General features: G+C 41.3%; 1 protein-coding gene across 1 annotated transcript; it reads right to left on the bottom strand.

The window, feature by feature from the left end:
* Positions 1 to 523: 523 nt before the first annotated feature.
* On the bottom strand, positions 524 to 20,459 carry kiaa2013 (KIAA2013 ortholog). The gene is made up of 3 exons (XM_020458714.2): positions 18,811 to 20,459; positions 12,378 to 13,240; positions 524 to 4,447 (listed from the first exon to the last, which is right to left on the bottom strand). The coding sequence occupies exons 1-3, from the start codon at positions 19,778 to 19,780 to the stop codon at positions 4,415 to 4,417; spliced, it is 1,866 nt and encodes a 621-aa protein (XP_020314303.1). The 5' UTR covers positions 19,781 to 20,459; the 3' UTR covers positions 524 to 4,414.
* Between the last annotated feature and the right edge of the window lie 1,144 nt (positions 20,460 to 21,603).

A 21,603-nucleotide genomic window follows, 5' to 3' on the forward strand; every position in this document is an offset into this window, starting at 1 on the left:
ATGACAGTGTGATTAACAAAAGGCTAAGCTGTGTCTCAATATATTTCATTTGTGATTTCCATGAATAGGACAATTTTCTAGGAAGATTTATGTCCGCTGCGTCATGCTAATTAGTTTGAGGCTGTGATTACGCTCCCGCATGCGGGATGGGTAGTTTAACAAGGATTTGCCAGTAGATTGTTGACTTGATTCATGATGATGACTACTAGCTAAGATTTTGAAAGTATGATCAGTCAAATCAAAGCTACTGTATATATAACGTGATTTGACGTAATTTTATCTGTGGCCAATGACCTTGAGCCTTCTTGGATGGGCACTTCTAATGTAACTCTATGGCAGCACCAGAGGCAAGAATTTTCACGGTCTACCCTTAGACTTGGCGGTGACGTAAAGTCCCCATGAGTGACAGAAAACTGAGCCAATCACAGAGCAACGTTCCTTATTTTCTGTTGACCACCACGCTCGGCTGAAACACCTGCATTTTGTAGCTGCCTTACTCAAGAAAACAAAAAAAGAGACCATGTTTGTATGCAGCTTTATTAACTCAATATATATATTTTTTTGTACATTGTTTGCAAAATATTAATACCAAAATAACATGAAAACAATTTTTTTGCCAAAAATGTGGGGCTCTGTCCCACCTGCCCTGAATGACAGGTCGCCACTGGTGTGCGCTTGCGCGTTCCTGTAAGTAGAAAAACATGTTTGACTCACCCTACTTGTAGAGAAATGCCAATGCCAATGCCGTCATCCTCTCTTTCATGTTGACGAAACGGTCTATCACTCTGTCATACAGTACAAGCTTTTAGTTTTTGTTGTCCTTGGCAACATGGCTAAAATGCTTGCTCGCTAGCCTAACTTCCATTCATGAGCAACGTTAGCTAGTTAACATTAGCCTTCTACATCTAGCTACGTATTGAATTTCCATCATCTCAGGCCAGGGGCACAACAATGTACGAATTAATCATTGGATCAGAATCTCCGTTATTATGCTCATTGGTCAGTATGGAGAATTAAGTCAAAATCTCTATCTCCATCCATGGATAATTTAGGAAAGGGACAATTTTAGCCACCAGAAGAAAAAAAACAATATACAATGAGATGCAACAATTCAAGTTTTTCCTATCAATTATTTATGCTCTCAATGGGTTCAAAATCCAAGCTGGCTTCCCATGACACGTTTTTTTGGTGTGCCAGTTTAAGATCAAAGCAGATCTTTTTATACTTTTAATTTTTTTTATCAAGTGAGGCAAAATGCTCGCTGGCTTTCCTTGCCTTCAACGCTACCATACAGCATCAGATAGATGGCCTACACGTAGAGACAAAGGGGGCTCTGTTTCGATGCTCAGGAATCTTTCTCCTGAGAGATACATTCAGCTTCTTGCGAATTGAAGGGAAATTATGAAAACAAAGAGACGAAAGCAAAGTTATTTTATCTAAAAATTAAAAAATGAGGATGCCTGGCTTCCCTTGGCATCCATGAATACAAGCCACTGCTTCAAATCAAGCTAACTAGACATGTTTTTATATGTAATGTTTCGGGGGAGATCTATGCACAGAAAGTTATTTGTCAATTACGCTATTCGTATATTTTTAACGTTGCAATTACATTAGTATTTAATAGAGGGGAATCCCAGCTTTCCAACGGTGCATATTTATTTAGGCTCTACAGTGCCGGTGGAAAGGCAACAATTAAATTAATACCTAGTTCGCTATAATTAAGTAGCGAGATAACTGCAACAATTACATTTTGAATTGGTGATCTAGTTAGGTCACAGTCATTATTTTCTACCTGCTGTTGAAACGTCGCGCTCCCACTCCTCGGGCAACGGACCACTCACACTGGCACACAGCACGACAGACATACACTGAAGGGCCATTCCGATAATGGCTGATATGTAGTTTATATTTAAAAGTGTGCTTTCATGAACTACATTAAAAACAATTATTTAATTCATTTCCATGACCTTGCAAACCCTCATTTGACAACTTGGAACAGTGCATCATGTCATTCAGTCTGGCACATTATCAATTTGCGTAATCTCCAACAACATACGGTCTTTCACAGATTCACATACTAGCGGCAAATACACCGGAACAAAGCGGAATGAGGAAATGAATGACCACTCTCCATTGCTATTCATTCAGCTCTGATCAGAGGAGCAGGTACGCAATTCCCCCAAAACTAGAAGAGAAGGTACAGCGTTTCAGACAGCTCCGGCCCAAGTCAATCACTGTTGAATACAAATAGAACTTCATAGATTTGACAAAATAGTTTAACAATTTCTCTGACAACATACTTTAATTGAACACATTTACAAACGTATAATTCAAAATCTTTATGTATACATTTGTAATTTATCCAAATCAATTTACAATAACATACACATACATTTTTATTTTCTCTCAAATCACATTATATTCAAGTACAATCCAACCAAACTGTAGGTGTAATCAGAATAAATTAATTTTAAAAAGGCACACTCAGTAGTTCGTTACAATCAAAATAACGGATTCAAAAAAGCCCTTAAATTCTATATGAACAAAGATGAAAAATACATAAGAACAAGAAAACAATTCACACTTCACAACAAATCAGATTGGTAGACTCAGTTTATCTAGTAATTTTGGAGAATTTAAAAACAACATTAAGCGCATAAATTCACTCAATCATGGTAGATTAATTTGCATAATAGAGTCTAGAGCTTGATATCCTTTGTCTACTCTTATGGACTGCCCTCTTCAATTCATACCACAGGTTTTCAAATGGGGTCCAGAGACTGCGATGGCCATTGCAATAAAACATTTTTGTGTTAAATTAAAGATTTCTTTGTGTAATTTGATGTGTGCTTGGGGTTATTGTTTTGCTGGAAGATCCACTTGCGGTCAAGTTTTAGCCTCCTGGCAGAGGAAACCAGGTTTTTGGCTAAAATGTCCTGATACTGGGTAAAGTTCATGATGCTGTAGGCCCTAACCAGTGGAAGCAAAATAGGCCCATAAAAAAAGATCCACCACCATATTTTACAGCAGGTATGAGGTTTTTTCTGCTCATCACAGCCTTCTTTTGACACCAAACCCACCACTGGTGTGCGTGACCAAAGAGCTCTATTTTCATGTCATTCAATAAATGTCTGGAGTTTGTTAAACGGCATTGGCACTGACTTGGATTGGAACCAGTGCTATGTTCAGATGACATGCAAATAGAGCTCTTTGGCCACACACACCAGTGGTGGGTTTGGTATTGAAAGGAGGATGTGATAAGCAGAAAATAACCCAGTACCTAAAAAGGCTCAGTGCTGTTATCCTCACAAGGGGAGGGTAACGGAGTATTGAAAACGGGTGCCAAAAATTGACCCATCTTTTATATATTTTGTATTACTTATTAAAAAAACAAAAAATTCAGAGATTGTATTAGTATAAAATATAATTTCAACAACAAAAAATGCAAACACAATATACCATCTTTATGAAGGGTGCCAATCATTTCAGTCATGAGATGTCATGAAAAACAGGGAAGGGAAACTCACATATTCCAGAATTCTATATGGTAGAAACAGCACAAAGCAGTGACTAGAACCATATAAATTATATCCCTATTCTAGGATTTTACTTCTATGACTACTACATCTCCCGTAAAGGGACAGGAAAAGATCAGGAAGTTAATATATTTTGGTCACCTTAGCAATGTTTGGTGTTCAGAAGCAGAGGTCTTGAAGAAGTGCATTGAGTGGCAGACTCAGAGCAATTCACCAAGATGACTCACTTTTTCCACTAGGAAATTAAGACCCAATCAATGCACACTGCCGGACGGACCTGCTAATTTAGCATCAGTTTGATATCAATGGGTCTTTAGACTAAATTGACACTTGCTCGGCACAAGCTGATCCTCAGATTTTTTTTATACTTAATTTTGACTATATTAAGCTTGGCAGAAAATAGACAGGGGTATAGGAAATGGACCTTTTTAAATTATTAGAAAATCCATCCCCTGTAACAACAACACTGGTGAAAGCTAGATAGTGGAACCCTTTACCAATGCAATCATTTTAGACCATATTAGACTTCCATGTAAGAAAGCAAGGATGGATATTAACATTTACCAACAGGACCAATAATGTGAATGATGATGGTATTCATTCAAACCGACAGGTCGCCCTGCCAAAATGAACGGAAGCACTGTAAAGAATGACAGACTTTCACTTGCCTTGCCAATGAAAGACCTCATCAGGCAATGTGAGCTTTTTTCTCTGAATTCAGCTCCAACATGTCGAAAGTCAAATCAACACATTGACCATCTCAACACAAATATCATTATCAAATAATGACCCCAATCAGATGACATGAACAGTAACATACTTTATGGCAATGTAATTCGCTGGCTGCTACTCTGCACCTGTGATGTCATGGCTGCTTCCTAAGCTTCCATTTCCTCACTTGGCTTCGTCACCTGGTGAGTTTAAAGGGGAGGGTTATAAACAGGAAGAGCAAACAGGAAATGCAAGACAAATCCATTTGAATTAAATCACTTTTTGATAGCACCCCTTTTGATTTGAACAAAACCTTCCATACATATTGGCCCATTGTAGAAGTGATCAGAGAGTGACCTTTCGGACATGAATGCCAAAACATTCAAGAGATAAAGGGGCTCAAAGTTGACTGATTTCACATACCATAAGACATCCATGTCATTATCACTGGAAAAGATAAATGGTTGAGATGTATGTAATTTAAAAACGTAGAAATAGGTGGTCAAACTGTTATCATTTATTTAAGAAAAATAATTTAAAAAATAACAACCTTAAAAGTCAATTATCCAATAACGTGCAAACTCAGATTTTTGTCCTATTTGCATAGGTTGTAGCTTAGAGCCCATTTGACATCTGAGGTCTTTGTGTTGTTTCCGCCATCGGTTGAGACACAACATGCTCTTGAATACATGGTGGGTGTCATGCTTGGGCTGATAAATGTACTAAAATGGAAATATAATTAAAATACCAACTTTTAAATGGCACCCCAAAGATGGTTGGAGGTCTATACATCAGAGAATGTTGACTTGAATAGGAATATTCGTTTTAAATTATACAGTCAACCCTCCATAGAAAACCAATTGAAATCATAGAAATATAGATGATAGAATAGATATGACCATTTAAGTTGACGTTCGATGGTGGGTAGACTAGCAGACATCTTTGTGGTAGTAATTAGAAGTTCAAATGTACATTTACATTTCAATGGTGTACCAGCTAAATCGCAGTGGTCTGAAGGGATAGGTCCATTCTATAAATTTGATTTCTATGATTGAAATGACACCCACCCTGTATTCAAGAGCATGTTGTGTCTCAACAGATGGCGGGCACAACACAAAAACCCCAGATGATGTAAGTCGGGTCTAAGCTACAATCTATCCGAATGAGAAATGTGTGTTTATGCTTTTTCAGATAATTTACGTTAAATGTAAATAAAATATATATTTTTATTAAAAACATGATTTTCATGAAATGATAAGTTTGAAAACCCTGTTTGTAAGGTTTTAAATGATATCAAACTGAACTGTTTATATTATCCAGTGATGAAGACATGGTGTCTCATGATATGGTAGGGTATACAAAATGGGTCAACTTTGAGCACCTCAATCTCCTGAATGTTTTGGCATTCAGGTCCAAAAAGTCACTTTCTGACCATTTTTCCATGGGCCAGAATGAATCAGTTGGACGGGCATTTGATTTCCATAGGCTCCCCACTTTTTCCCAGGACCTTCTGTGTGTGCATGCGCTTGCACACATGTTCTAAATAGGTGTAATAGTAAAGACCATACGCAGCTCAGGAGTTTCAAGTTTGAGGAAGCTTACAATTTATCCTACAATTTCTACCAATCTACATGCCAGTAATTAATATGTGCACATTTCATGGAACAGTTTAATTTCCTTATACCTTTGTCTCGAGTAGGTGTGCACACGTGTGATGCACACTCAGGCATTACACAGGAACAATGTTAACAACAACCCTCTCTCCCCTCCCTTAATCATAAAATGATAAAAATCTAAAAAGTTCAAACTCAACTATGGCTAGAGGACTAACCTCTACCATATGGACACTGTGATCCATTGGCGGCTAAATGGGCACTTTCCTACTGATGCATGCATTCTGGAGACGCACCATATCTTCGCCACACCCCTCTCCCCTTCTTCATGATGCAACATTTTAAATTAAATGATATATGTGTGAAGACACATTATCTTCACACATATTTTAGACGCTTTTCACCGACAGCCGCAACTCAATCAACTAGACCTATTGCCACGCACCCTACCCAAATGGATGGCTAAGTCAAGCTCCTTGGTGAAGTATTTAAAATAAAATAAAAAAATACATAATTTTGGCAAAACATCACTTTACTTTAGGGAATCCAGCATCCTAACAGTGCCCTATGCACCCGCCAACTTTCATTTCAAATTTGCAAGAGGCTGAAATCAGAGATCTGTATATAATGATGAGATGCTCATCTCTCCACCCTAACAATGGGAGTCTTTGTCCCAAAGTTGGGAAAGCAGGCGACAAGCTTAGGTCTGCATATTATTCCCATAGAAACGCATTGGACAGATTTTGTCAAGAGTGAGCCATCTCGCTTTGCCTCTCTCTCTGCTGAAACTACATCACTGGAGAAAGCATCCAAGCGAGTGAAACAGATCGATGCGTCTTTCTGTCTGAGCGCGTCTCGGTCAGATAAATGATCAATATTTCAATGTTGAATTTGGACGGTTGAGGAGGTATAATGCCCATAACGCCAGCACTGCCATGGGCAAACATATATGCAAAGTGTTGTTTAAATCAAAAAGGATGCTGTCAAAAAGTGATTGAATTCTGATTCAGAAGAGGACTGGCCACCCCACATAGCCTGGTTCCTCTCTAGGTTTCTTCCTAGGTTTTGGCCTTTCTAGGGAGTTTTTCCTAGCCACCGTGCTTCTACACCTGCATTGCTTGCTGTTTGGGGTTTTAGGCTGGGTATCTGTACAGCACTTTGAGATATCAGCTGATGTACGAAGGGCTATATAAATAAATTTGATTTGATTTACCCCAATCCCAAAATCGACCCAAGCTTGAGCTTCTAATCCCAGGGCAAATGTGATCTAAGAAGATTGGAAAGGTGTAAGAAATATGGCAGAAATTCCACCTGGCCTATCAGAAGACATTGTGGAGCTACTGGAACGGTCATCGAAATCTCTACAAGTGCCTAGGAGCTAGAAGTCGGTTGGGGATAGGATGAGTGCCTATACACACATAGGTATGAGTAAACAGCAAGCTTATTGTTAGATTGGTTATCAAAGAGAGACCAATTTAATTCCTTAATTTAATCAGTGAATCAAAAGAAAACACCATCCAAAAAATACAAAAATACACACAAACCAAAACGATGCCACGCGGCGAAAAGGGATTAGTTGGCGGCGCTCAGTCATAGTTAATCAAAGCACAACCACTTACAGTAGAAATGTCCATCCTAAGTAGTGCCCATGATTTCAAACACACATCTAATTTTGCAACAAATACTGTAGATACAGTGCCTTGCGAAAGTATTCGGCCCCCTTGAACTTTGCGACCTTTTGCCACATTTCAGGCTTCAAACATAAAGATATAAAACTGTATTTTTTTGTGAAGAATCAACAACAAGTGGGACACAATCATGAAGTGGATATTTCAAACTTTTTTAACAAATCAAAAACTGAAAAATTGGGCGTGCAAAATTATTCAGCCCCCTTAAGTTAATACTTTGTAGCGCCAACTTTTGCTGCGATTACAGCTGTAAGTCGCTTGGGGTATGTCTCAGTTTTGCACACCGAGAGACTGAAATTTTTTCCCATTCCTCCTTGCAAAACAGCTCGAGCTCAGTGAGGTTGGATGGAGAGCATTTGTGAACAGCAGTTTTCAGTTCTTTCCACAGATTCTCGATTGGATTCAGGTCTGGACTTTGACTTTGCCATTCTAACACCTGGATATGTTTATTTTTGAACCATTCCATTGTAGATTTTGCTTTGTTTTGGATCATTGTCTTGTTGGAAGACAAATCTCCGTCCCAGTCTCAGGTCTTTTGCAGACTCCATCAGGTTTTCTTCCAGAATGGTCCTGTATTTGGCTCCATCCATCTTCCCATCAATTTTAACCATCTTCCCTGTCCCTGCTGAAGAAAAGCAGGCCCAAACCATGATGCTGCCACCACCATGTTTGACAGTGGGGATGGGGTGTTCAGGGTGATGAGCTGTGCTGCTTTTACGCCAAACATAAAGTTTTGCATTGTTGCCAAAAAGTTCAATTTTGGTTTCATCTGACCAGAGCACCTTCTTCCACATGTTTGGTGTGTCTCCCAGGTGGCTTGTGGCAAACTTTAAATGACACTTTTTATGGATATCTTTAAGAAATGGCTTTCTTCTTGCCACTCTTCCATAAAGGCCAGATTTGTGCAATATACGACTGCTTGTTGTCCTATGGACAGAGTCTCCCACCTCAGCTGTAGATCTCTGCAGTTCATCCAGAGTGATCATGGGCCTCTTGGCTGCATCTCTGATCAGTCTTCTCCTTGTATGAGCTGAAAGTTTAGAGGGACGGCCAGGTCTTGGTAGATTTGCAGTGGTCTGATACTCCTTCCATTTCAATATTATCGCTTGCACAGTGCTCCTTGGGATGTTTAAAGCTTGGGAAATATTTTTGTATCCAAATCCGGCTTTAAACTTCTTCACAACAGTATCTCGGACCTGCCTGGTGTGTTCCTTGTTCTTCATGATGCTCTCTGCGCTTTTAACGGATCACAGTGCAGGTGCATTTATACGGAGACTTGATTACACACAGGTGGATTGTATTTATCATCATTAGTTATTTAGGTCAACATTGGATCATCCTCACTGAACTTCTGGAGAGAGTTTGCTGCACTGAAAGTAAAGGGGCTGAATAATTTTGCCCTGCCAATTGTTCAGTTTTTGATTTGTTAAAAAAGTTTGAAATATCCAATAAATGTCGTTCCACTTCATGATTGTGTCCCACTTGTTGTTGATTCTTCACAAAAACATAAAGTTTTATATCTTTATGTTTGAAGCCTGAAATGTGGCAAAAGGTCGCAAAGTTCAAGGTGGCCGGATACTTTCGCAAGGCACTGTAGATGAGTATCAAGAAGCTTTTGGAAAATTCCCGGATTAGAACCACCTCGTTTAACCCCGTTAGCGTTTTCCAGTTTTGGTCTCTCTTTGGCTAAATGCCCGATGGGCATATTTTGTCAGTCTAGAATGTCAGACCCCACTATATTTTACAAAATCTGGCGTTTTAGGCCTGTAGTCTAAAATGAGACATGTACATTTGATTAGAACGATTGATTGTGTGTCATTGAACGCACCAGTATTAGGAGTCCTCATTTAAGATGGCGGACCACAAGAAGCTCAACCTTGGGTCGATCTGGGCTCAGTCATTTCTTGCTGAAATTATTATGCCGCGTGTCAAATCGAGGTGGTCGAAATTAGGATAGTACTGAAGCGAACAGAACTGAAAATATTCAAAACCCACATTCGTACACTTGTTGATTGAGAGAAGACTTGAAGGCACCAGTAAAGGGATTGAACAAAGGGGGACAAGACACATCATTAGCTATGCCAGAGGCTTAAGGTTGGGGGGAAACCTGGTTTGCATCCACACGGACAGGAAAAGCTACAGCCTACATTTGGAAATATGGTTAAGGTCAAAGATAATGGATAAAATGACGAGATGCTTGTGTCTCCACTAACAATGGGATTCATTGTCCACAGAGCGGAACGGCAGGCTGTCAAGCTCCCGCCTATTCCAGTCTTTGGATTGGTGGATACATCTTCTTTTTTTTTTTTTTACACCCGCAATAACACCGGCTAAATATGTGTATGTGACCGATAAAATTTGATTTCGATTTAACGTGTTGACGTCAACTGCTTTTATTCAATGGAGAGTGAGATTCTATGCTAGCCTCGAATTTCGACCGGGACAACTCTGATATAAAGTGTATTTTCTCAAAGTCACGTGTATCACATTGATATCAGTACACTTGTAACAACCTAAGCATTACGAAACCTTATTAGATCAAATAAATTCACACATGAATTTTAACTAGACTAAATTCGACACTGATTAGCCCTCATACAAAAACTCCACTTGATTAATAAATAATGATCTGCTTGAAGTGGACAGATTTTGGGTGGAGTTAACACACTCACTTCGCCTCATCCTCTCTGATAAAGTACAACAAAAGGAGGTTGCTTGCACTGTTTCTGAAATCGATGGACTAAAACAACTTGCGTCAGGAAACAAGTAAGACTATATTATCGATGCATTAGTGCATGTTAGGGTTGTCACAACACCAGTATCGCGATACCAGATCCATGGCAACAAAAAAAAACATGAAAAAGATTAAACTATGGTCCTTGAAAAACCTACTTATTTTGTGTTTTTTCAACATTAGGACAGTTGTTCGGGAGAAATGAAGTCCGCTTCATGTTTTGTTTTTTCCTTAACACGATACTAGTATTATGACAACGCTAGTGCAGATAGTTAAATGTTCAGTAATAGAACTGGGATTTTGTGGTCCGCCATCTTAAATGAGGACTCCTTATACTGCTGCGATCAATGACAGACGTTTTCTAATCAAATGTACATATCTCATATATAGGCTTAAATTAAAAGGCCAGTCATTGCAAAATATAGTGGGGTCCGAAATTGTTGACATCCTTGATAAAGATGAGCAATAATGACTGTATAAAATAAATAATTCAAATACTGAGTTATATTGGGGGGGGGATTATATTATACGAATACAACTTCTCTTACTCTGAGCAAATGTTTTACAAGTACCATTTTTTTTCGTTTCAAAGAGGTAGGGGTCAAAATGACACCCCTAATTATTCATAGAATTTTTTAATATTTTTTAAAAATAAGTCAGTTAAGAACAAGTCAGTTAAGAACAAATTCTAATTTTCAATGACGGCCTAGGAACAGTGGGTTAACTGCCTGTTCTGTGGCAGAACGACAGATTTGTACCTTGTCAGCTCGGGGATTTGAACATGAAACCTTTCGTTTACTAGTCCAAAGCTCTAACCACTAGGCTACCCTGCCGCCCCAAATAATAAATAAGTAGTCAAAAGTTTAGTATTTGGTCCCATATTCCTAGCACGCAATGATTACATCAAGCTTGTGACTCTACAAACTTGTTGGATGCATTTGCAGTTCGTTTTGGTTGTGTTTCAGATTGTTTTCAACAGAAATGAATCATAAATTATGTAGTGTCATTTTGGAGTCACTTTTATTGTAAATAAGAATATGTTTCTAAACACATCTACATTAATGTGGATGCTACCATGATTACGGATACTCCTGAATGAATCGTGAATAATGTTGACTGAGAAAGTTAGAGGGTTAAAGATCATGCCCCAAACATGCAAACCTCCAGTTATTGGTGAGAGGTTAGCATGTCTTGGGGGTATGATCTTTGACCCTCTGTAACTTCACTATTCAATCAGGATTATCCATAATCATCCACATTAATGTAGAAGTGTTCAGAAACATTATATTCTTATTTATAATAGTGACTCCAAAATGACACAATACATTATTTACCATTCATATTCTATTGGGCACAAAATAATCTGCAACACAATCAAAAAAACTAACTTCAAATGCATCCAACAAGTTTGTAGATTCACAAGCTTGATGTAGTCATTGTGTGCTCGGAATATGGGACCAAATTCTAAACTTTTGACTACTTTATTTATAAGAATCTTTAGGGAAGTCAATAATTTTGGACTCATTTTGAGAGAAACAAAAGTATGACTTGTGAAACAAAATCTCAGAGCAACTGTATTAATATAAAAATAATACAACCTCCCAATTTTGTTGAGCTCCGTAATGGGAGTCGTTTAATTTATACAGTGATTATTGCTTTAACGGGGGTTATCTTTAACAAGGGTGTCAATCATTTCGGACCCCACTAAATATTGTGCATTACTTTCCAATTAGATAATTTGTCGTCAAATGACTTCTCAAAAAGATTGCTTTCATCCATAGAAAACGACAACACACCAAATAATTTCTGGTTTGTACAGAGGGGAGCAGGAAAATGGGCGAGGGGGTGCGCAGCAATTATGCAAATCCACTCCAAAGACAAAATCCCACACACACATCCAAACTCTATCTCTGCTAAGACAGACAGATAGACACCCGAAAAAGCATTGAAGAAAAAGGGAATTCTCGCCACCACACAGAAAAAACTAATCGAGAAGAGGACAACTGACAGTTTAGTTGTTAATCAGTTCAAATCAGTTTGCTGTGGACAGCTTTTTGTTCATCAGTTCAAAGTAGTTGTGTTTGTGTTTTTATACCTTGCTCCTGAAGAGGGGCTTGGCGCCGGGGCCCCAGTACTCATTGTAGATTAGCTTGAAGAGAAAGAGGTGGAAGAGGGTGATGAGTGAAGCCACGCTGAACCAGAAGAGGAAGGGCAGGCCCGGGTACTGCTTGGCCATGTGCTCCTCGTGTGCCAGGATGGCCTTGAGGTGCAGCGTGTGCCGCAGGTCCTGCAGGTGGCGAAGGTCCGTGGAGATGTAGAGCAGCGGAGTGATGGGCTGCGTCACCATCACAGGGAACACGTGGCCCTTGGCCTCCACCAGCGACGACGTCAGCTCCACCGGCTCGTTGAGGCAGCCCGCCTCGCAGGCGTACAGTGCCACGGGCTTCTCCTGGGGCTTGACTGACACGTGCAGAAAGGGTTTGCCCTCGGAGTCCAGCAGCACAGCTAGGTTGATCAGGTCCTGGTTGTAGTGGATTCCACGCAGCGCGTAGCTGTTGTGCAGCACGTCCGGGTCTGCCTGGAACTGAAGGTGGTTTTCGTTGAATGAGAGGCCTCCGAAGCTGAGCACGGCACCCTGCATAACGCCGTGGGCGCCCGCCGCCACCAGCACCTTGCAGCCCCTCTTCTGCAGGGTGAGGGTCCACAGGTTGACCAGCTGCAGGACTTGGGCCACGCTGCTGACCCGCTCCGGCCACAGGTTCTCAGCGTGCATTGTGGCATGCCCGCTGAAGCAGTGGTCGGCGTAGTTGAGGCTGGACTCCAGACGGGCGCGCTCCTCAGTGCCAAGACGGCGGTCCAGCAGGGGAGCCGGCGAGGCCGAGAGGACGTAGTAGAGCGTGGTGTTGACTGTGGCGCTGGATGGCGTGTGTGCGTCAGTGATCTTACGCATCTCCACCCCTGCAGGACAGATACACACACAGCAGATGTGGGAACAGAATATGTCAACATAGTAGAGCTGGGATGAACAACTGAAAAGTACCGGCGCTCCAGAACATCTCACGGAACTGCGGGGACTGTGAAGGGGATACACACACAGAAACAAACACACACAATTGTTGTAGTTGTATTATTTTTGGTTGTATTATTTGTATTTTGTATATCGTTGTATTTCAAATGTGTGGCTGTCCTTGTCTATCAGTGTTTAATTAATGGTCATGTTTGGTGTTTTCTTTTTTTGTGGACCCTAGGAAGAATTGCTGGTGCCTCTGCAAAAGCTAACAGAGATAGCCTTTTTATTACCAAAGCAGTTTGCTTACTATCTCTGTCTGCTGTCACCACATGCTTCAAGATGGCCACCATTGTTCCAGTACCCAAGAATGCAAAGGTAACTGAACTTAATGACTATCGCCCTGTAGCACTCACCTCTGTCATCATGAAGTGCTTTGAGAGACTAGTCAAGGACCATATCACCTCCACCTTACCTGCCACCCTAGACCCACCTCAATTTGTGTACTGCCCCAATAGATCCATAGACGATGCAATCGCCATCACTCTGCACATTGCCCTATCCCATTTGGAGAACAGGAATACCTATGTAAGAATGCTGTTTATTGACTACAGCTCAGCATTCAACACCACACTACCCTCCAAGCTCATCATTAAGCTCAAGGACCTGGGTCTGAACCCCGCCCTGTGCAACTGGGTCCTAGACTTCCTGATGGTGAAGGTAGGAAACATCACCTACACTCTGCTGATCCTCAACACTGGGGCCCCACAAGGGTGCGAGCTCAGTCCCCTCCTGTACTCCCTGTTCACCCATGGTGGCGTGGCCAAGCACGCCTCCAACTCAATCATCAAGTTTGCAGACACAACAGTAGTAGGCTTTATTGTCAACGATGACTAGACAGCCTACAGGGAGGAGGTGCGGGCTCTGGGAGTGTGGTGCCTGGAAAACATCTCACTTAATGTCTACAAAACAAAGAAGACCACCCACACAGACAATGTGGTGAAGAAGGCGCAACAGAGCCTCTTCAACCTCAGGAGGCTAAAGAAATTTGGCTTGTCACCTAAAACACTAAAACTTTTACAGATTCACAATTGAAAGCATCCTGTCGGGCTGTATCACCACCTGCAACGTCAGCTGCTCCGCTTGCAACCGCAAGGCTCTCCAGAGGGTGGTGCCGTCTTCTCAACACATTACCGGGGGCAAACTATCCGCCCTCCAGGACACCTACAGCACCCGATGTCACAGGAAGGCCAAAAAGATCATCAAGGCAATCAACCACCCGAGCCACTGCCTGTTCACCCCGCTATCATCCAGAAGGCGAGGTCAGTACAGGTGCATCAAAACTGGGACCGTGAGACTGAAAAACAGCTTCTATCTCAAGGCCATCAGACTGTTAAACAGCCATCACGAGCACAGGAATGGAACACTAGTCACTAACAATGTTTACATATCTGGCATTACTCATCTCATATGTATATACTGTTTTCTATACTATTCTATGGCATCTCATTCACTTAATAATGTTTACATATCTGGCATTACTCATCTCATATGTATGTACTGTTTAGGACACCAATAAAATGTTATTTGATGCGCCCGATGAGCAGAGCCAAGTAGCCTAGGCCTAGCGCTGGAAAGTTTTTGTAGGACATCAGCCTAGACTTCCTGATATATTCGGGATGTGGATTCGATACGAATCATCTAGATAAATGGGCCCCGTTCAGACACAGGAACAATATGTTTTAGTTTAAACGATTCCGTTTGATTAGCGAACTAATCGGTGCAATTCGGTTCGATGCACTACCATTTGTTGTATAAACACATTAATGTTCCATTATAAATTCTAATCTGCTGATGGAGCTCATGGCCTCTCTGTGCTGACGTGTGTACGTGTTTGTGCGTGGGTATAAATAATGTATGTACTATGTAGGCCCCTTAAGGGAGACAAGGCATCTACCATCCCACTAACACTATCAGATTGTAGCCTATGGTTTTTGTCCCCGCACTTTGGTTCTGAAATCCCCATCACCTACTAATTAACTTGCAATTTTGCAGATTAAGTGTTAGCTAGTAATGTATCAATATTTGTTTACAAATTAGCTATGACATAGGCAATGAATATATAGCACAACTTTGGATTTCACCACCCCATCTCAAAATCGAATGGTTTTGAACGTTTGGAAGTTTTTACAGATTGATCTTCTCAACGGCCAAGCAGTGCACCTTGCAAAAGTGACTTTTGTCCTTGCTATGACATTTTAAACTTTAACATGTACATCTAAAAATGAACATATATTATTTCAAGCAAAACTACCAAAGCTATTGCTGGTGGTGAATCTAAATCTATTGTAAGCCCCATTCAGCAGGTATAGCCAGATGAGAGTTATCTCCGGTAGCTTACTTTTATTTTGCTGTTAGATTCTAGCTTGAAATGTACTTATTCATGTCACCATACTCAAACTCATTAATACATTTACATGTATAAGGAATGTACACTACCGGTCAAAAGTTTTAGAACACCTACTCATTCAAGGGTTTTTCTACATTGTAGAATAATTAGTGAAGACATCAAAACTATGAAATAATGCACATGGAATCATGTAGTAACCAATTTTTTTTTAAACAAATCAAAATACATTTTATATTCTTCAAATAGCCACCCTTTGCACACTCTGGGCATTCTCTCAACCAGCTTCATGAGGTAGTCACATGGAATGCATTTCATTTAATAGTCGTGCCATGTTAAAAGTTCATTTGTGGAATTTCTTTCCTTCATAATGCATTTGAGCCAATCAGTTGTGTTGTGACAAGGTAGTGGGGTAGTGATAAGGTACAGAAGATAGCCCTATTTGGCAAAAGACCACGTCCAAGAACAGCTCAAATAAGCAAAGAGAAACGACAGTCCATCATTACTTTAAGACATAAAGGTCAGTCAATATGGTTTTTGCAGTCACAAAAACCATCAAGGACTATGATGAAACTGGCTCTCATGAGGACCGCCACAGGAATGGAAGACCCAGAGTTACCTCTGCTGCAGAGGATAAGTTCATTAGATTTAACCAGCCTCAGCAATTGCAGCCAAATTAATTCTTCACAGAGTTCAAGTAACAGACACATCTCAACATAAACTATTCAGAGGAGACTGTATGAATCAAGGCCTTCATGGTCAAATTGCTGCAAAGAAACTGCTACTAAAGGACACCAATAAGAAGAGGAGACTTGCTTGGGCCAAGAAACACAAGCAATGGACATTTAGAAAATGTGAGATTTTCTGTCTTTTTCAAACACACATTGCAGAGCTGGCTACAATTTCAATTTCATCCCCCTGAAAAGATAGAACAAATATTACCACAAATATTATGGCTGAACTCAAAAGTGCTGGTTGATAAAATACCTGTATTTATGGGAAAGATGTTTGAAAAGGGTATTTTGTTCTTAACTTTACCATTACAATTTACAATATAGTTTATGTCCTTCATGGAGTTATCAGAATTGTACGGGAAGGTCTGCTCAATCCAAGAGTACAACCAATTGATTACAACATTGCCCCAAAAATGGAGGAGGCGGGTGGCAAGGGGGGGAGGTGGGGAACTGGTCTGTCAGCCCAATATAAAGAATCAAAACTGGCGGAAGAATAAAAATAACATAAATAGGAAAGTTTCATTTGAGGACCAGGATGTTGACAACTGTGCCATACAGATTGCAAAATAGTTGGGAAGATATTTTTGATGTACCGATTCCATGGTATGATTTGATATATGAAACAACGCAAGATTTAAAGACTTCGTGCTTTTCAGCTAAAATTATTATATAGAATTCTTGCCACCAACAAAATGTTGAATATTTGGGGCATAAAATCATCAAAGCTCTGCAGATTTTGTTGTGAGGATACAGAATCAAGCATTTATTTAGGTATTGCCCTCAGGTAGCCTGTTTCTGGTCTCAGGTTCAGGAATGGCTGAAAATGCATAGCATTGATTTAAAATTGACCCTAGAAATAGTACTGTTAGGAGATCTGGAGAGACCGGGTCAGTCAATTACTAATACTCTTAAAAGTATTTATCTTCAACTCGCAATCTGTAGATTCTATTCGATTAGATAGATTGAAATTGTACGTTAAACATCATAGCATAGTTGAAAGATATGTGTTACATAGAAAACCGAAGTGGATGACCAGCAGATAGATGGGATGGGCTGAGGGTTGGTATGTGGAATTGGAGACAAGTGAGAGTGGAGGTGCTGTGTGAGAGAGAGAATGATGGTCAAAAGATAAAGGGAAAAAAAGGCTAAATAAAACAAGGTACATTTGAATGACACTAAGTGGCAGTGTTTTTACAATTAACTGATGCCGTGCAAGTGTTTGTACACATGATTATACACACACTCTCATTCAAATAAACACATACAAGAACACACACATCCATGTAATAGTGCCAGACATGCACACAAACATATACAGTTGGCATTGCTCTTATTATTTCAGTTGTCCTTGATGTCTTTTGTTTAAAATGGATTATTTTGCTGATTTTTTTTGGCATTGTTGTTTGCTGTTTTCTTCTGTCTTTTCCTTTTTTCTCTTTAGTTCATTATCTTGGTTGTTGGTGCATTGGGGGGTTCTTGGGGGTGGGGAATGGAATTAATTGTATTGGGGGGCCGTGCATTATCATGCTGAAACGTGAGTTGATGGCGGCAGATGAATGGTACAACAATGGGCCTCAGGATCTCGTCATGATATCTCTGTGCATTCAAATTGCCATCGATAAAATGCAATTCTGTTCATTGTCCGTAGCTCATGCCTGCCCATACCATAACCCCACCATAGGGGTACTCTGTTCACAACGTTGACATAAGCTAACCGCTCGCCCACATGCCGCCATACACGTGGTCTGTGGTTGTGAGGCCGGTTGGACAAATTCTCTAAAATGACGCTGGAGGCAACAGCTCGGGTGGACATTCCTGCAGTCAGCATGCCAATAGCACACTCCCTCAAAACTTGAGACATCAGTGGCATTATGTTGTGTGACAAAACTGCACATTTTAGAGTCGCCTTTAATTGTCCCCAGCACAAGGTGCATCATGTAATGATCATGCTGTTTAATCAGCTTCTTGATGTGCCACATTTGTCAGGTGGATGGAAAATGAGAAATGCTCACAAATGATTTTATTTGAGAGAAATAAGCTTTTTGTGCGTATGGAACCTTTATGAGATCTTTTATTTCAGTCCATAAAACATGGGATCAACACTAGTATCGCATCGTCATTTTTTTTCTTTTTTTCTTTGATTTACCACGATATGGAATTTTGTCTATATCACCCAGCTCTATAGTAATTTGATCTAGAACTACATCCTTCATTAGCCTAGTCATTCATCATAATCAGGTAGCATGCAAATACCATCCAATAATGGTTTCATCCTGCACAGTCTATGAGAAAGCATGTGAGAGTTCTAAATACCACAACGTCATTCTGCACTGCAACGCAAAAGGCATGGCATCTCAGCCTCAACTTTGTATTCACTCACCAGAGATGAAGAGGTCCATCCAGGCCTGTTGGTGGTCCTGGACCAGATCTTCTACGTTGGCCCTCAGCAGCTCTCCCAGTTCTTTCTTGGCTCCGTCTCGGAGCCTGGTGAAGGTCTCCTCCAGCTTGGCCGACTCGATGGGCTCCGACATCCACACCACCGACAACACATTCTCGGCAAACTCTGACTTGGCAGCCACCTGGATGCGGCTGCCAAGCTTATTGGTGGCCACCACCACCAGCACTATCTGGTTCTTCTCAGGCAGAACCACGCGGCCCGATGACAGCACGACCTCCTTGTCCTCCACCTTCTCCACACTGGCTGAGAACTTGCTCCCGAACGAGGGCATTTCGGTGGACACCTCCATGGTGGCGGCCCGCTCAGAGGGGTTGTTGATGTGGATCCTCTGGAGGAAGACATTGGGCCGGCTGCGGTGGGCGATGAACTCTTCTCGGATGGTGAGGCAGTCACGAGCTGATCCGGAGCTGCCGGCTCCCCCTGGGAGGACGCATCGGACGGACAGGACAGCCCCTTTGCGGAACCAGAGCATGGTGGCCCTCGCCTTGGCCCGCATCCCCGGGACGTGGATGCCCACTATGGGTGAGTACTCAGTCTGGTAAACTGGGGCCGAGCCGGGCTGGGAGGACGAGGCCACCCACAGTCTGTTGGAGTCAATGTCCACCAGGAAATGGCCGTTACCTGAGACGAAAGGCGTGACTGCTTTCTCCTGGGGAGTAGTGTAGATTCCCTCACCCCGGTCCACCAGTGACTTCCACCTGTGGATCTCAGTCTGGAGGCATTGTCCAGCTGGCCCGCCCGACTGACCTAAGCCACTGAACAACCTCAAAGCGCCGTCTGAGCTAAGGTACCAGTAGAAGATTAGGAAAAACAGCAGTCCAATGAGCATTCTTCTAGCCCAGCTGCTTGACAGCAGACCTGGTAGGCCCTTTAGTCTTTGCTGGAGCCACATTGTTTTTATGCTTTAGAGACACTATAACTCAAGTTTGCAATTTGAGTAGTTAGCTATAGTACCTAATTACCAGTATAACAAAAAAAACTGGACCGTCAAAGGTGGTTCTCCATTCTCTCTAACCAATATCAACGTTAGATCAGGAGATGACCGCTTAAGTTGAGTTATTAGTGTAGGAAGTCTTTCCTGTTGACAACTATAGTAGCTAGCAATGCACACGGTAGGTAAGCTAACTTTACCTAGCTAGATAACGTTAACTAGCGATGCTAATAACCTGGTACTCAAATATTGTATAGCTACTGTATGTTGCTATCCAAATAACAGCACCTTGGCTAAAATGTCCATGTCAATTCTTGATTGCTGTCAAACCTATCCAGTTAGCATGCTAACAAGCTAACCAAAACAAGCTAAGTGAGCTAACGTACCTAGCGAGCTAGCTAAGTTATGGCGGTTGCAAACTAGCATTTCGCTGCTAGTTAGGCGACACTTTGCATTTGTTTCTCACATCGTGGCAATAAATCCATTGAGTGCAATTGTTGCTCATTTTTTGCTTATGTCTAGCAGTTGGGATTCCATTCCTTTTTGAGGTGGATTACTTTTCAAGCAACTCACCAATCTATCGTTGACACTTCTGCATGGGTTTACTGAAATTACCGCAAATCACGTTGGATGATAGCACCGGAAGTGTCGGAATTAGTTGGGAATTTTTACGACACTGTGTTTTTTATCAGCTAGAAAGTTGTAAATTGTCACGTTTGTGTCTGAATTGAGGGAAAAAATGAGAGAGAAGAGGTCTAAGAGATTGAGGGACGAAGAGGGTGAGTTTAGAAGAGGGTGAGCTTGAGTCGGATAGAAATTGTGGGAAAAAAGGGAGATGGTTTGTCAAAGAAGAATGGTAGACAGGAGGAGAAATGGAAGTGAATGAGGGTGAAGTATCGGAGGTGGTAGATGTGGTAAAGTTATCGGAGACCGTGGTATGCACTGAGGATCAGGATGTGAAGAAGAGTATGTGACAGTAGGAGTGAAGTGGAAAAGGTTGCCTTTTGGCTGATCCATTTGTGGTTTCACTGTGGGGGTGTTGGGTCAGGTGGAATCGGTGAGGGTAACTAGAAGTTGGGCTAGTGATAATTGTTTGTGTTTCTGTTGGGCAGAGGAAGAATGCGCTTGAAGTAAAAACGAATGGGTGCAAGGAAAGTGAATTGTTTCGTTCTCAAGAAAAGGGCACCAATGAAAGGAGTGGTAACTGGGGTAGCAGTAGATATAAACGTTGACTAGCTGAGGGAAAATATTCCCGGTGTATGTGATGCTCGTCGTTTGATGCAACACAGACAGTGGGGTGAGAGGGAGGAAACGGACGAGTCATTGTCTGTTCTTTTGAGTTTTAAAGTGAAGTTAGGATATATAAGTTATCCATTAAGATGTTACAGGTGTCAAGCTTATGGGCATGTGGCAACAGTGTGTGGGAGAGAGGGCCCAAGGTGTGAGACAAAGGAATGTGTAGTATTGGGGAAAGTAGTGGAATGTGTTAATTGTATGGGGTGCCCATGGAGCTGGGGATCAGAAATGTCCTGTGAGAAAGAGGCAGGTTGAGGTTTCCAGGGTTAAGAGTAGAGCAGAAGTTGTCATATGCTGAGGCAGTGAAGAAAGTAGAGGAAGATGGGTTAAGGTGAGAGTAGTAGAGATATACCAGTACAGAGGGATAGGCCAAGAAGTGAAATAAGTTTCAGTAAGATTGGATTTTTAGCATTTATAGCAATGGTTATTAATTGTACTGCAGGGATGGATCAGAAGTGTCAGAAAATGTAGGTTGTGGTGGCAGCTGC

Source organism: Oncorhynchus kisutch, linkage group LG24, assembly GCF_002021735.2.
Source record: "Oncorhynchus kisutch isolate 150728-3 linkage group LG24, Okis_V2, whole genome shotgun sequence".
NCBI classification, from domain to species: domain Eukaryota; kingdom Metazoa; phylum Chordata; class Actinopteri; order Salmoniformes; family Salmonidae; genus Oncorhynchus; species Oncorhynchus kisutch.

Coding starts and splice junctions, on each gene's coding strand:
- kiaa2013 (XM_020458714.2), bottom strand. CDS start 19,780: ATGTGGCTCCAGCAAAGACTAAAGGGCCTACCAGGTCTGCTGTCAAGC. Junction 13,241..18,810: donor GATGGACCTCTTCATCTCTG/GTGAGTGAATAC, acceptor TCTGTCCTGCAG/GGGTGGAGATGCGTAAGATC. Junction 4,448..12,377: donor AGCCCCTCTTCAGGAGCAAG/GTATAAAAACAC, acceptor TAAACTCACCAG/GTGACGAAGCCAAGTGAGGA.